The sequence below is a fragment of the Podarcis muralis genome, chromosome 7 (assembly GCF_964188315.1).
Source record: "Podarcis muralis chromosome 7, rPodMur119.hap1.1, whole genome shotgun sequence".
Taxonomy (NCBI): Eukaryota; Metazoa; Chordata; class Lepidosauria; order Squamata; family Lacertidae; genus Podarcis; species Podarcis muralis.
In genome coordinates this window covers 20,033,596-20,048,148 of record NC_135661.1, presented here as the reverse complement: position 1 = coordinate 20,048,148, position 14,553 = coordinate 20,033,596, and the positions used below count along the sequence as shown (strand labels likewise).

General features: G+C 48.1%; 1 protein-coding gene across 1 annotated transcript in view; it reads left to right on the top strand.

Annotated features, from left to right (window-relative positions):
- Positions 1–2,552, top strand: part of ATAD3A (ATPase family AAA domain containing 3A) — a 50,658-nt gene extending 48,106 nt beyond the window's left edge. Inside the window, exon 16 of the mRNA XM_028740873.2 lies at positions 2,084–2,552. Within this exon, the coding sequence (XP_028596706.2) occupies positions 2,084–2,251 (168 nt within the window). The 3' untranslated portion in view covers positions 2,252–2,552. The remainder of the gene's footprint in view (positions 1–2,083) is intronic.
- The last annotated feature ends 12,001 nt before the right edge of the window (positions 2,553–14,553 follow it).

Genomic DNA, 14,553 nt, shown 5'->3' with positions numbered 1-14,553 from the left:
GTGCACTCACAGTTGCACCATTACAAAGCTGCTCTGTACGGTATTTTGTAATACCTTTTCCAGATACCTACCCATGGGAAACCCACAAGTAGGACCTGAGCAGAGCAGCAGCTCTCCCCTCCTGCCACGCTGAATTTGCTTCTTCCACCACCATGGGCAATATTTCTGAATATCAGTTACCGAAAGTCGCAAGTGGGGAGAGTTGCTTTGGCACTTGCAGGCTTCCCACTGGTATCTGGTTGGCCACACTGAGAACTGGGCTAGATTTGCTGATGGCCTCATCCAATAGGCTTCTTGTTGCTCAATTTGCATGCTTCATGCAGTCCGAAATGTTCTGCAGTTGCAGAATATCTCTCTCACACACATAGTGCAGAGTGATGTTCTTTGGGGGAAACCTTACAACCTTTTACTCATGGAAGGGGCGGTGGTTGAGGAATTAGAAGCCAATAGGGCTATTGTTCTGTGTTCCCACAGTTCCTCTGCGCCACACAAAATCCAGCTTCTTGAAAACACAGCTTTTCTAAGTTTCTAGCCCTCATTATTAGGACGATAGAAGTAGAAGGGAGGGGATTGTGGAAATGACAGGATAAGAAGTCCCAGAGCCTTTTTGTCTCAGGAGAAGTCCAGCCTGGTGAGTGGTGTGGTGTTTGCATCTTAAAAAACGGTGAAAAAGCCTGGTGTGCTCAATTTCAAAGAGTTAAAGCTCCTCCTGGAAGGGGCCTCTGCTTTCTCCCACTCCTTTCCTGACAGTCGGGGCCCCAGGCAGGTCTATTTTTAGAAAGTCATTGAGAGAACCAGCCAAGCGTGCATCGCACGGCCCCAGCTGGAGTCTTCACAATAAAAATTTGCAGGCGGTCTGGCCGGGGGGGGGGGGGGATGAAGGTTGCACCCTTGTGCACACACACACACACACACCCTGCAAAAAAAACACAGCAAAGGGAAAGCACTCGGCGGCCATTGAACAAACACTGGATCCTTCCTGGAGCTGAGCCCCGTCTCGCCAGGGAGCACCTGCATTTTGCAGCTCCATTAGTGACGGGCACCTGGGCAAGCTTTGAGCATGCCAAGCCATCAGTGGCTGCCTGCCCCAGGCATCTTGCGTTGTGAAGTGCTCTTTTGAGGCAGCGGCTCCCAAGCATCATTGGGCTGTCACTCCTCTAGGTGACAAACCTAAGATGTAGAATTCTACAAAATGTTGCATTTCAGAGTGCTCGTAGCCCAGGTTCCCCCTGGCCACACCCTCTCATGGGCTACTCCATTCCATTCTTCCCCCTTCTCCCAGGCTACTTCATTCCATTCCTCTCCCCTCTCCCAGGCTACTCCATTCCATTCCTTCTCCCCTCTCCCAGGCTACTCCATTCTATTTCTCCCTAGTTTTCTTAGATTCCCCCCCCCCAACAGTTGAATGTCAAGCCTGCTGAATGCACACAGACCTCAATGGGATTTTTCTGGGGTTCCCACCTTTTAAAGCTCTCTTTGAAAAATGGTATCAATTTGTACTTCTCCAAACCTTCTCCCTCTTGCTCTGGGGTGTGCGCTTGCATTTCGTCTTCACCAGGATCCATACACTTGAGGAGGAGTTCGCTGTTAGTGTGCAGCAGAGCAGGAAATGGTTTTCAGCCTGAGGGCCACATGCCAGTGGTGGGAGGGGCCAGAGGGAAATGTGGGCGGAGCAATGGATGTAAATTTTGCCTTTGTGCGCTGGGCGATTGGTTTCTGCGCAACTTGAACCCCTCTCTCCATCCGGCATCCAGGCAAGCAAGAGTCCCAAGGACACATTTTAGAGAGGCATGAACACTCAAGGGAGCATGTAAAAGCTAGGCCACTGTGGGGTGCGGCCTGCGGAAGAGATCCGGGGGCCAGACTGAGAAGCCTGCAGGGCCACCCCCCTGCTCTGTGTTGGGGGAATGGCAGCTTTGCAAGACAGCAGTGAAGGATCCTGGGACAGAAGTGAGGCTCACTTAAAAGGCTTATCGAGGAACCAATTTATCCATGCCATGCAGAAAACGTTTTTCCCCCACCTCGCAGTGCACTTCAAGGAATGACCAAACCAGGTTTATTTCCCTCTCCTTCTCCTCTTCAGGCCGCAGCGTATGCCTCCGAGGACGGCGTCCTCACGGAAGCCATGATCGACGCCCGGGTGGCTGATGCCGTTCAGCAACACAAGCAGAAGATGGAGTGGTTAAAAGCTGAGGGGGTGGAGCCGGGCAAGAGCCAACCGTTGCCTCTCACGATGGGGAAGGGCCTATGAGGAAGCTTTGGGGGCGGGAGAGGGAAGGACGCCACAGACCATTGGGACGTGTGGAGCAAAGGATGCTGGGGAAACCGACTCTCGCCTTGCAGCCGCGGTCCACCTGGAATCATGTCAAAAGTGAACACAACATCGCGCTGGTGAAAGGGAGGGCCAATCTTTGGAGTCTGCTTTCTTGGGGGTTTTTTATATATATATACCTCAGGGTGACACCTTGAATAACCATGTGCGTGTATGTGTGTGTATCAACCAATACATTAAAAAAAAGAAAGTTCTTTTTGCCAAACGGCACCCCACCTCAGCACCTTGTTCTTCTGTGTATCTGTTTCTTTTGAACACGACCCCTATGAACCATCTTATGCAGTCTTGGTTTAGATTCTGCTTGGGAAACAAAAGAGGCATTTTCACTCAGTAGATTTTTATTTTTATTGGTCTTTTCGTTGTAGATTAAGTCTTGCAGGAAATTCATGGAGCCATGGCAGCTATATTTCTCCCTCCTCTGTTGGAGGCAGTAAATAGAAGACATCTGAAGGCAGCCCTGTTTAGGGAAGCTTTTAATGTTTGATGCAATACTGTATTTTAATATTTTGTTGGAAGCCGCCCAGAGTGGCTGGGGAAGCCCAGCCAGATGGGCAGGTTATGAATAATTTATTATTATTATTATTATTATTATTATTATTATTATTATTATTATTATTATTATTATTACCTCTGAATGCCAGTTGCATTCAGAGATCAGCTCTTGTGCTCGTGTCCTGTATGAGAGCTTCCCGTCTGGGGCATCTAGCTGGCCGCTGTAAGTGCTGGACTAGAAAGGACACTGGCCTGATCTAGCAGGGATTTTCTTCTGTTCTTAGCTTTCTAGCTAGGAGCCCAGGCATCACAGTTAATCTAGCTCAGTTTTATTTACAACAACTGGCAGGATTTTCCAGCCCTACCTAGAGGCCTTGTGATTCCACGTGGGGCCTTCTGCACGCAGATTTGCAGCTCCCCCCAAATTTTAGGATCGCAGCACCAAAACATAGGAAGCAGCCTTCTGCCGGGTCAGACACTTGTTCCAAGTAGCTCAGCATTACCTACACTGACTGGCAGCAACTTCCTGGGGGTTGAACCTGGGACCTTTTTTTTTCTTTTGCATGAAAGCTGTGGCTTGTACAGTGGTACCTCTGGATGCAAACAGGATCCTCTTCTGCGCATGCGCGTGACGTCATTTTGAGCCTCTGCACATGCGTGAGTGACGAAACCTGGAAGTAACCCGTTCTGTTACTTCCGGGTCGCTGCAGAACGCAAGCTGGAAAAGCTCAACCTGAAGTGTCTTTAACCCAAGGTATGACTGTAGGGACGCGGGTGGCGCTGTGGGTTAAACCACTGAGCCGAGCCTAGGGCTTGCCGATCAGAAGGTCGGCGGTTCGAATCCCCGCGACAGGGTGAGCTCCCGTTGTTCGGTCCCTGCTCCTGCCAACCTAGCAGTTCGAAAGCACGTCAAAGTGCAAGTAGATAAATAGGTACTGCTCCGGCAGGAAGGTAAACGGCGTTTCCGTGCGCTGCTCTGGTTCGCCAGAAGCGGCTTCGTCATGCTGGCCACAGGACCCGAAGGCTGTACGCCGGCTCCCTCAGCCAGTAAAGCGAGATGAGTGCCGCAACCACAGAGTCGGCCACGACTGGACCCAATGGTCAGGGGTCCCTTTACCTTTATGACTGTATTATGAAGCTGTCGTACCAGTTCAGACCACCTAGCTCAGTATTGCCTTTCCTAAACTTAAGACTGGCTCTCTGGCTATTACAGTTTTCAAAGAGGTAATCATTCATAGTCTTTCCTGTGCGTAATGGCTGTACGGAACTGCCACGTTCAGTGTGCCTCAATGCCAGAGAACAACAGAAGAAGGTTGTTGCCCTCATGTCCTTTTGGGTTTAACAAAAGGCATCTGCTTGGCCTCTGAAAAAGAAGATTCTGGACTAAATGGTGCTTTCAGCAGGGCTCTTAGCATTGATTTCTTGAAGCTGCGGACATGTCCCTTTGATGTGAGGGCGGCTAATCATTCATCTGGACTAATATCCTCATAGGCAGCTGTTTATGTGTTGCAGGGCAGGTTAAGAAAACAACAACCACATCTTAATTTGGAGTTGAACGCAGGCTGACCCAAGAGTTCCTGGGGGAGGAAAGCATGTTCCTTCCTTCCTGCCCATGCCATGCAACTTTCTATGTTTACCTTCCTTACCTCTCTGCCTCCCACACATACCTGGCATCAGATTTTTAGACTACTACACTAAGTGACAGGGTTCTCTGCTCTGGCCACTTTGCTGAGAAGTGCTGGACAGCTCTGAGGAAATTGGCCTTGACAGGAGCTCTGGAAGGAAGCGAGGAGGACAGCCGAGGGCAAGTGGAAATAACTCATTTGGCACCTTTCTTGCATAATCACAAAAAGTAAAAAAGTTCCACTCTCTTCTCCACAGCACAGAGCCTGCTCTTCTGGTTCTAACATTCTAAGAAGAGATCTAAACTAGATCATACATGACCGATATATCCAACCCTTGCTTAAAAACCTCCAAGGAAGGAGAGTTCACCACCTCTTGTGGGAGTCTGTTCCACCGTCAAACAGTACTACCTGTTCTTCCTGATATTTAGTCAGAATCTCCTTTCTTGTGACTTGAATCTGTTGGTTTGGGTCCTACAAGCAGGCTTCCATGAGGCAACCCTTCAGATATTTGAAGATGGTTATCATATCATCTCAGTCTTCTCCAGGCTAAACAAACCCAACTCCAGATCTTTTTTCATCTTCGTCACCCTTCTCTGCATACATTCCAGATTGTCAACATCCTTCTTAAGTTGTGGAGCCCCATAACTGAACACAGGACTCTAGGTGTGGGCCGGCCGAGGCAGAATAGAGCGGCACTATTTCTTCCCTTGATTGGGACACTAGATGTCTGTCAATGCAGCCTAGAATAGCATTAGCCTCTCTTGGTGCTGCATCACACTGTTGACTCATGTTAAGCTAACGGTCTACTAAGACCCCTAGATCCTTTTCACGTTTACTATTGGCATGCCATGTGTTCCCCATCTTTTATTTGTGCAGCTGGTTCTTCCTGCCTGAGTGGGTCCAGATCCTACATAATGCAGAATGTACCTCCTGGTTTACCTTTTGAATTATGGTGCTGGAGGAGACTCTTGAGAGTCCCATGGACTGCAAGAAGATCAAACCTCTCCATTCTTAAGGAAATCAGCCCTGAGTGCTCACTGGAAGGACAGATCCTGAAGCTGCGGCTCCAATACTTTGGCCACCTCATGAGAAGAGAAGACTCCCTGGAAAAGACCCTGATATTGGGAAAGATTGAGGGCACAAGGAGAAGGGGACGACAGAGGACGAGATGTTTGGACAGTGTTCTCGAAGCTACCAGCACGAGTTTGACCAAACCGCGGGAGGCAGTGGAAGACAGGAATGCCTGGCGTGCTCTGGTCCATGGGGTCACGAAGAGTCGGACACGACTAAACGACCAAACAACAACACTGGCAAGCCAGGTGTTCCCCAAATTACATTTGTGCAGCTGGTTCTTCCTGCCTAAGTGGGTCCAGTTCCTACATAATGCAGAATGTACCTCCTGATACCATAGTGTCTGTATGAGGCTCTCACCTGCAGTGATCAAATGGAAAGATGAAATGAGATTAACTTTCAGGGCTCTGTGTACCAAACGCAGCACCTTGAACTTCGCTCAGTAGCTCATTGGCATCATCTGCCTTGGTCAGGGTAAGACATCACCACAGATTCTTGCTCCTCTGGCCGCCAACTAATATTTTCAGGGGGCCCTCACCCCCCAAAAAAATAATGCACCAAGCATCTCTCCAACGAGGCGTCGCTTGGCACCTTAGAAATAGGCCAATGTTGACCTGGCTTTGTGTTTCTGGCTTCCTGGCACCTGCTACAGCAACAGATTGCCCATCTTTTATACCTGCCAACGTTATCCCGAGCAAAATACAAGCCTGTGATTGATGGCGAAGCCGAGAGGTGGCTTGAGAGAAAGAGAACCAATTAGTCTGTCTCCACGATGTGATGCTATCCCATGTCAAAGGTACATTGAGCTGGTATTGGTGGTGACTGCTTGTGATGGATAATCTCATTTCCCTCACCTCTTCCCCACATTCAACCAGCTGGCAGGGGATACAGTTATAATAGGCTTTCTCTACAAGCTCGTAAGTCAAATCATGTCTCCAGATTCAGAGGAGTTCTTCCTCTCTCCAGTGCTGGATTACTTCCATCCTTCTACTGGGCCTGCTTATTTGGTAGTCAATTTAGCACCCCATTTTTTAAAAAATAAGGAATCCAAGAAGGGAAAAAACACTGCAAGAAATTAGACCCACTTGGATAATTTTCGATCCAGCTAAACTGGAAGGAAAGGAATGTTAAAGCTACAATCCTTCAGTGCCTGGAAGAGCCAGCCTTTGCTGGGCAAAAATGTAGACTTCCAATATTTTAGTAAGCAGAGAAGGCAAACAGGAATTTGAAAGGTATTCGGCCTGGGGGCCACATTCCATCATAGGCAACCTTCCAGGGGCCACATTCTAGTGGTGGGTGGGGCCAGGGGGAAGTGGGTGGAGCAGTGGATGTGACCTCAATGTTATAGGCTAAATTTCAACCACACACAAGTCAGAGAGATCCATACACACAGAGTGGGGACTCTCACCCCCTTTCCTGCCCTCCACCTGGCCAACTCCTTCCTTTACACCGGGTGGGGGGGGGACCACCTCCCTTTAGACTTCACCTTTCCCTTCACAGCTCTCTCAAACCTCTTTTAAGGAAGGGGGAGGAGCTTCGGAGAGTGGTTTGGCAAACAGCTCTTTGAAATGCCTTCCCCGCTTGCCTGGGCTGCCTGCTACCTCCTTGCTCTCTCACCTGGCATTCTGTCATCATGCTGGGGTAGAGGTGGCTGCATGAACTGCTGCGTGACGACAGCCTTGCCTTTATCTATATATAGGAAGATAGCGTACTAGAAGAGCATCAAGCAACACTTTACGCAGGCTTCCTCTGGATTGTCGGGGATCGCAGTTGCTCAGCCTCACTTATACACACACAAGTGCCTGTGTTTTTAATCCTGCCACTAACACCCACTTCCCTCAGGAGGCTTCGCAACCTCTTAGGAACGTGGCTAGGCTTGAAGTTGGACGTGAGATGAACACCACTACCAGAGGCAGGATAAATTTACAAGTGGGCTTATTAAGGGGATCTTTATACACAAAGGGAAAAACTAATATCCATATTGGGGAATTAGATGGCACTTTCCACATACTCAAGAGCCACTGCTACTGACTCTAGCCTCTGAATGTCTAGTGCCTTAAACTAATACTCCAGCCAATTAAGTTCTACACCTCTCTCCAAACAGGCATCACTGTTCAATGATGCCTTCCTGCCAAGCAAAAGCAATAGTGTGCTGTAGGTTGGGTGCGGGGTCTGGCCTGGGGAGCCGGAGGGCAGCCCAGGGAGAGTTCTGGGGGCCAGATGGAGAGGTTTGCAGGGCCACATTCAATCCTGGGCTCAGAGCATTGGTGTTTTCTCATCTCCTCACTGCAAGAACTGCATCCTCCTAGTGGCAGCAGGGATGTGGGTGGCGCTGTGATCTAAACCACTGATTCTCTTGGGCTTGCTGATCAAAAGGTCAGCGGTTCGAATCCCCGTGACGGGGTGAGCTCCCATTGCTCTGGCCCAGCTTCTGCCAACCTAGGGGTTCAAAAGCACGTCAGTGCAGGTAGATAAATAGTCAGTGCTGCGGTGGGAAGGTAAACAACGTTTCCATGCGCTCTGGTTTCCGTCACAGTGTCCCGTTGTGCCAGAAGCAGTTTAGTCATGCTGGCCACATGACCCGGAAAGCTGTCTGTGGACAAAGGCTGGCTCCCTCGGCCTGAGATGAGTGCCACAACCCCACAGTCACCTTTGACTGGACTTAACCTTCTAGGGGCCCTTTACCTTTTTACCTACCTCCTAGTGGTGCAGCAATGAAACTGCTAGCACATTTGCAAAGCTAAGCAGGGTCTGATGGGGTTGCAGATTGGATGGGGGACCGTGTGTGTTGAGATTCTTGCACTGCAGCGGGTTGGGCTAGATGACCTTTGGGGGGAATCCCTTCCGGCTCTATGATTCTGTAGGCCTGAATGTTCGAAAGAAACGACTTCTTCACTCAGTACCTAGTAACTATGGAACTCACTCCCAGAGGAGGCAGTGATGGCCACCAATCTATGCTCTTCCTTCACAGTCAGAGGCAGTATGTTTCTGAATACCAGTTGCTGGAAACCACAGGTGGGGAAATGTGCTCTTGCGCGCAGGTCCTGCTTGTGTGTTCCCTTTTAGAGCATCTGGTGGGTTGCACTAGATCAGGGGTCAGCAAACTTTTTCAGCAGGGGGCCGGTCCACTGTCCCTCAGACCTTGGGGGGGGGGGCGGACTATATTTTGAAAAAACAACGAATTCCTATTCCTCACAGATAACCCAGAGATGCATTTTAAATAAAAGCACACCTTCTGCTCATGTAAAAACACCAGGCAGGCCCCACAAATAACCCAGAGATGCCTTTTAAATAAAAGGACACATTCGACTCATGTGAAAACACGCTGATTCCTGGACCGTCCATGGGCCGAATTCAGAAGGCAATTGGGCCGCATCCAGCCCTCGGGCCTTAGTTTGCCTACCCATGCACTAGATCTGTCAGGACTCTCCTGCCGAAATCACCTTCCACCATCCCCTTTTTTATCCGCTCCTCGCTCTCGTTGCATCAGAGCACTTTTAATGTGACGGGCGTTTTCTTAATCCTCTTCCAGGAAAGCCAGTTCCTTTGAGGCTGCCTTCGGAATGAAAACATATGTACTTCTTTATGACTATCCTTGGAACCAAGATCCACTCCAAGCACCATTAAGGACAGCTCACAACCTGGGCAGACAAAAGGGGCGAGTTGGTACAAAGGCCCTTCCCTGGCCGCCAGGGAGCCGGCACAACCATCGCCTGCCCGTTCAGGTTGCCAAATCGTGACGCTGTGGAACAATCGTATACCTTGAGATCTAAGAATGGCAGCAGGCAAGTTGGTGGTGGTTTCGCCTGCCCATTCCCTCCACAGCCAATGCACCTGGAGAAGGGTAGCCATGCACATCTGCATAATATTGGTGCATGTATTGGTGTGTATACGGAAGCACTTGCCATCATGTAAACAGAAGGGCAGTAAATCTTAGGGGAAGGCATCCTTCTTCTGTGCTGAAGGACCAGCACTCTCACCTGCTTCCCTCACCACACACACACACACCTGGCCAGCCCCTCCCACCATTTGGCCCCAGAAGCTTGCCCAGTAGGGAATGTGGCCCTCAACTATTTTTAAAAATGAGGGTGCTGTTCGAAGTAAGCCCTGCAGATGGAACCAAGAGGGAAGCAGGTCTTCAGACATGTCCCCACCTGCTCCTTCCAACCTATTGTTCCACCCTGCCGTTGTCTTTCTGTTGCTGAAGCTTTTTGACGTTATTGTGTGTGTGTGTGTGTGTGTGTGTGTGTGTGTGTGTGTGTGTGTCCCGTGATCAAGAACTTCTGGGCTGCTCTGAAAGTAGCATTCACCCCAAGGCGAAGGAACTCTCTCCTGCAGAAACAGAGAAGCATTTTTCTGCAGGGCCTCTTGCGAGAACATAAGAAAAGCCCTCCTGGATCAGGCCAAAGGCCCATCTAGTCCAGCATCCTGGCCAACCAGATGCCTCTGTCGGAAAGCCCAAAGCCCGACCTGAGCACCACTGCGTTCTCCCCAACCTGCATTTTCCAGCAACTGGTGTTCAGAAGCATAGCTGTCTCCCGCCATGGACCAGGCAGAGCACGGCCATTGCGGCTGGCAGCCCTTGAAAGTGTTACGTCTCCATGAATTTATCTCATCTGCTTCTAAAACCAAATCCAAGTTGGTGGCCCTCCTGCAGCAGCGAGTACCATGCTTGAACTATGTGCTACATGAAGAAGTCCTTTCTTTATCTGACCAGAAACTTCCAACTTTCAGCTTCACTTGTTTGTTGTTGTTGTTTAGTCGTTTAGTCGTGACCCCCTGGACCAGAGCACGCCAGGCACTCCTGTCTTCCACTGCCTCCCGCAGTTTGGTCAGACTCATGTTTGTAGCTTCGAGAACACTGTCCAACCATCTCGTCCTCTGTCGTCCCCTTCTTCTTGTGCCCTCAATCTTTCCCAGCATCAGGGTCTTTTCCAGGGAGTCTTCTCTTCTCATGAGGTGTCCAAAGTATTGGAGCCGCAGCTTCAGGATCTGTCCTTCCAGTGAGCACTTCACTAGGTTTCCACAAGTTCTGTCATGAGGAGAGAGAAAAACTTCTCTTCTCACTTTCTCCAAGCCACGGTGCCGGCCTGTTTTACCTCTAGAGCAGCAATTTTAAGGAGAAAGGTTCGTGGGGATATTAAGTGGATTTTTTTCCAGAGGAGCAAGCCCTTATCTGACAGAATGCCTGGTTTTAATAAATATTCTAATTGTGTAATGTGTTTTATATTTTGTAACGTGTTTTATTTCGTCTTATGTCTCTGTCTCTCTTTTTTGGGGGGGTAAAGCCTTCGGCTACACAAAAAACCCAATATTTTTATTCATACCCTTGCCATACATAATGTTGCAAACTTCTATCGTGCCCTCTCAGTGGCATTTAAAGTGAGCTTTGAAATTCCAGCGGTGTGCCCTGTGCAACACCAGAAATTTGGCGCAACCCCCTACCTCTCACCTTCCATTGTTTATCACTGTCACAGTGTCCTCTCGGCTTGGCACCAAGCGTGGGAGAACCAGTTCTGCACCCCTAAATCCGCTTCTGGCCCTCCTTCCCTCATCTTTTCTCTAAACAGAAGAGCCTCAAATGTTGTAAGGTTTCTTCACAGGAGTTGTTCCACCCCCTTGATATCTGTTTTCCCCATTCCGAACCTTTTCCAGCTTTTTCCCCCAAGGCGGCTTCTCAGCAAAATACCGTCCTTGCCATTGTTCCCTGACAACTATATTCAGTGGCAATCTGTGACATAGGCTAAGCTGAGAAAGACTGTCTGGCTTGTGAGGTCACCCAATCAGGTTTATAGTTTAGCGGGAGGATTTGAACCCCAGTCCCCCAGGTTACAGTCCCGACACTCTAACCACTTACACCACCCTGGTAATAATGTATAGATAAATATATATATAGGATATCAAGAGACGAAACAAAAATGTAGCTTTTATGCAGCGGGTCGCATATAATTCTACTCTGAGCAGATGGATCAGAATTAATGGGCATGGCTAACATGGGTCCATTCATTTCAATGGGTCTAACTCTGGCCTGGATACAACCCCAAACCTTTGTCCACATCACACACACATTCACAAATCCGCTCTCTGACAGGAACCATCGAATCAAATGAGCCGTCAGATTCATGGGGTTAACTTTGGCAGTAGATTTCTCGTGTTTCGTTTTGTTTTTCCTTTTAATCACAGACATTGCAATCAAACAATAGAGTAATCACAGACATTGTCAATATTTTTTCAGAAGGAGGGTCTGTCCAATTTCCCCCCCTCCCCCTTATAATTTTTGTAACATTTAACAAGGGGGCAGCTTCTCTCTTTTTTTTTCAAAACACAAAGCCTGCAACATTTTAAATAATAATAACAATGGTGGGTTTTCCCCCTCCTTTCTTTTCCGTGTCTACTTGAAAGTGAGAAGGGTGGAGAATTGGGTTTCTGGCGCAGGGCCCTGATCCTAAACAGATTTCACTCAGAAAGTCCTTTGTACTGGACGGACCTTACTTCCAAGTAATGCGGGCACACAATTTAGATGACGAGAGTTAAATGTGCTTAAACCAGAGCAGCTACCGGGTATATTTAATATTTATTTGGCATTCCCCTTATCAGGTGTTTGTCTTCAGCAGACCAGGTACTTTGAGGCAATGAGAAGATTTATTTTTATCAAATGCATCAGCCCGCTAGTCCTGATTGGTGCATCTCTGTCCTCCGGAAATATGCATAGAATGAGAGCTTGGACTCTGCAGAAGCAAAACAGCCCCAGGCAGAGAGACCCATTGGATAATTTTCTTTAAAAAATAAAATAAAAGCAAGCCCCTTTCCCTCTTCCTATTGCGCTGGTTCAATCCTGCGAACTCCCAAAGTCTTTACTAGGTTACTCACCCCCACACCCAACCACTCAGAAACCAGCTCCGGCCCTACTTCCATGGCAAACCTCAGATTTCGTACATTAACGCTGCCTCCATCCCTTCGTGGCAAGAGTGTGTACACTTGTTGCTTCGGAGGGCATTTGTATACAACAGCCGTAAGCACAGGCACACAGACCGTACACTCATTGAGCACCACGTGCAAATAACTAGGGGTACACAGCTCGCACAATCTGTGTTCGCAGATTGTACACATTTTGGACGTAGGGTATAAACACCCCTCAGGTGGAAAGCTATCATTAGCATTTGCCAGGGCACACGTAAAGCCACTCAAATCAAAGGCTTAAGCACACTCAACTCTGTGTCAGATCAGGGTCTTCCGCTCCCCTCCCCACCCCCCAAAAAAACCCCAAATCAGCACAGAGACAACATTCTCAATATTGCCTGGCGAGGATGTTCCTTGTTTTAACACGGGTATTCATCCGCACTAATGCATGCATGCAATTCCGTTTGGATTATTATTGATATTTTTTTTCTTTTCTGTATAATTGTAAGCCACCTAGAGTCTATATTTTTTTATATATATAAAAAGAAAGAAAAGTTAAGCGGGATATCGTTTCAAATTTCAAAAATAAATAAACGGTCGAAATGGTTGGCTGGTGGGACGTCCGGCATTTGGAAAAAAGGAAAAGACGACAGATGCAAATGGCTTTGTCTGCATTCAAAGTGGGGGGAGTTTGTGCCTGGCAGACAGGAATTCAACAGGTGCAGCTGCTTCCGCTCCCCCCCCCCCAGTAATGATGGATGAGTCAGCACCTGTTTGATATCTGCCTGCCACATAGCTCTTGCAGGTATGGCAGCAACTTTAATGTCTGGCGGTGGAATTTCTGCCTCGTAATAAAGTCCCGTGCCCCTTTATGAGCCAGGGCAGTCAAGAGACCACCCCCTGGTTGGATGAGGCCACCTGACACACAAAATGGGACCAAGCCTTTTCCCAGAAATACGCATTAAACAAATAAATAAATCACTCTTCATATGAATCCTGGTTGGTGAGTTAATAAACAGGCAGCAATGGAACTGGGAGTTATCTCCGCATGCATGAAAATGGCAGGTGCCCACTTCATGCGTCCAAAAGAAGACATGAGGGCATAAAGTGTCAGAGGACCAGCACCGTTATTCCTAAAGTCCTCACCAACTCCACCTCTCACCTTCCTGTATTGAGCAAGGAATCTGGCTGAATGAGCTCAGAAGCCGCCTTGCAATTGAGCAACTGACTGAGGATGCCGGGAGCCCAGTGCCACCAAGGAATGAACAGATCTGTCCATTTCCCCCCTTTCTCCCCAGCTTTGGACACCCAAAGGTTTATATTTTTTAGGACACAGCTTATTCTCTGTGGCTGGAAGCTGTTTTAAATGCGTTTTAAACATGGCATTCCCATTGTTGAAACCCGCCCTGCAGCCTTAGAAGGTGAAGAGCAGGTTGTTACTATTACTATTCTCATTATTCTTAAGAATAATGAGAATTAATAATTTCACTTCCCCCAATTTCTCCTTTTCCCAAGCCTAAATTCAGTTCTCCACATTTTCTGCTAATAATTGCAATTATTATTTTTAAATCCTCACGGAAATCTGTAAATCTATAATCTATAAGTGTAGAAGTGGCTGGGGAAACCCAGCAAAATGGGCAGGGTATAAATAATAAAATTATTATTATTATTATTATGAAGAGAAGAGTTTCGACTTAATATCCTGCCTTTCACTTAATATCCTGCCTTTCACTCCCCTTAAGGAGTCTCAAAGTGGCCAACAATCTCCTTTCCCTTCCTCCTCCACAACAAACACTCTGTGAGGTGAGTGGGGCTGAGAGACTTCAGAGAAGTGTGACTAGCCCAAGGTCACCCAGCAGCTGCATGTGGAGGAGCGGAGACGCGAACCCGGTTCTCCAGATTACAAGACTACCGCTCTTAACCACTACACCATGTTGGCTCTTAAGTCTTTCCAAAATTCATACGCAATTTCCCCTGAAATCTGCATGCAAATTTCCTTGAAATAATGCATTTTGGTGGGTTCTTTAAAAACAAAAACCCTAATATATGCATTTTCATGCAGGCTTTCCCCTAATGTACACATTTTGTTATGCACTGGAGAACTGCATTGCAAAATTTCAGAATTCCGAAAGG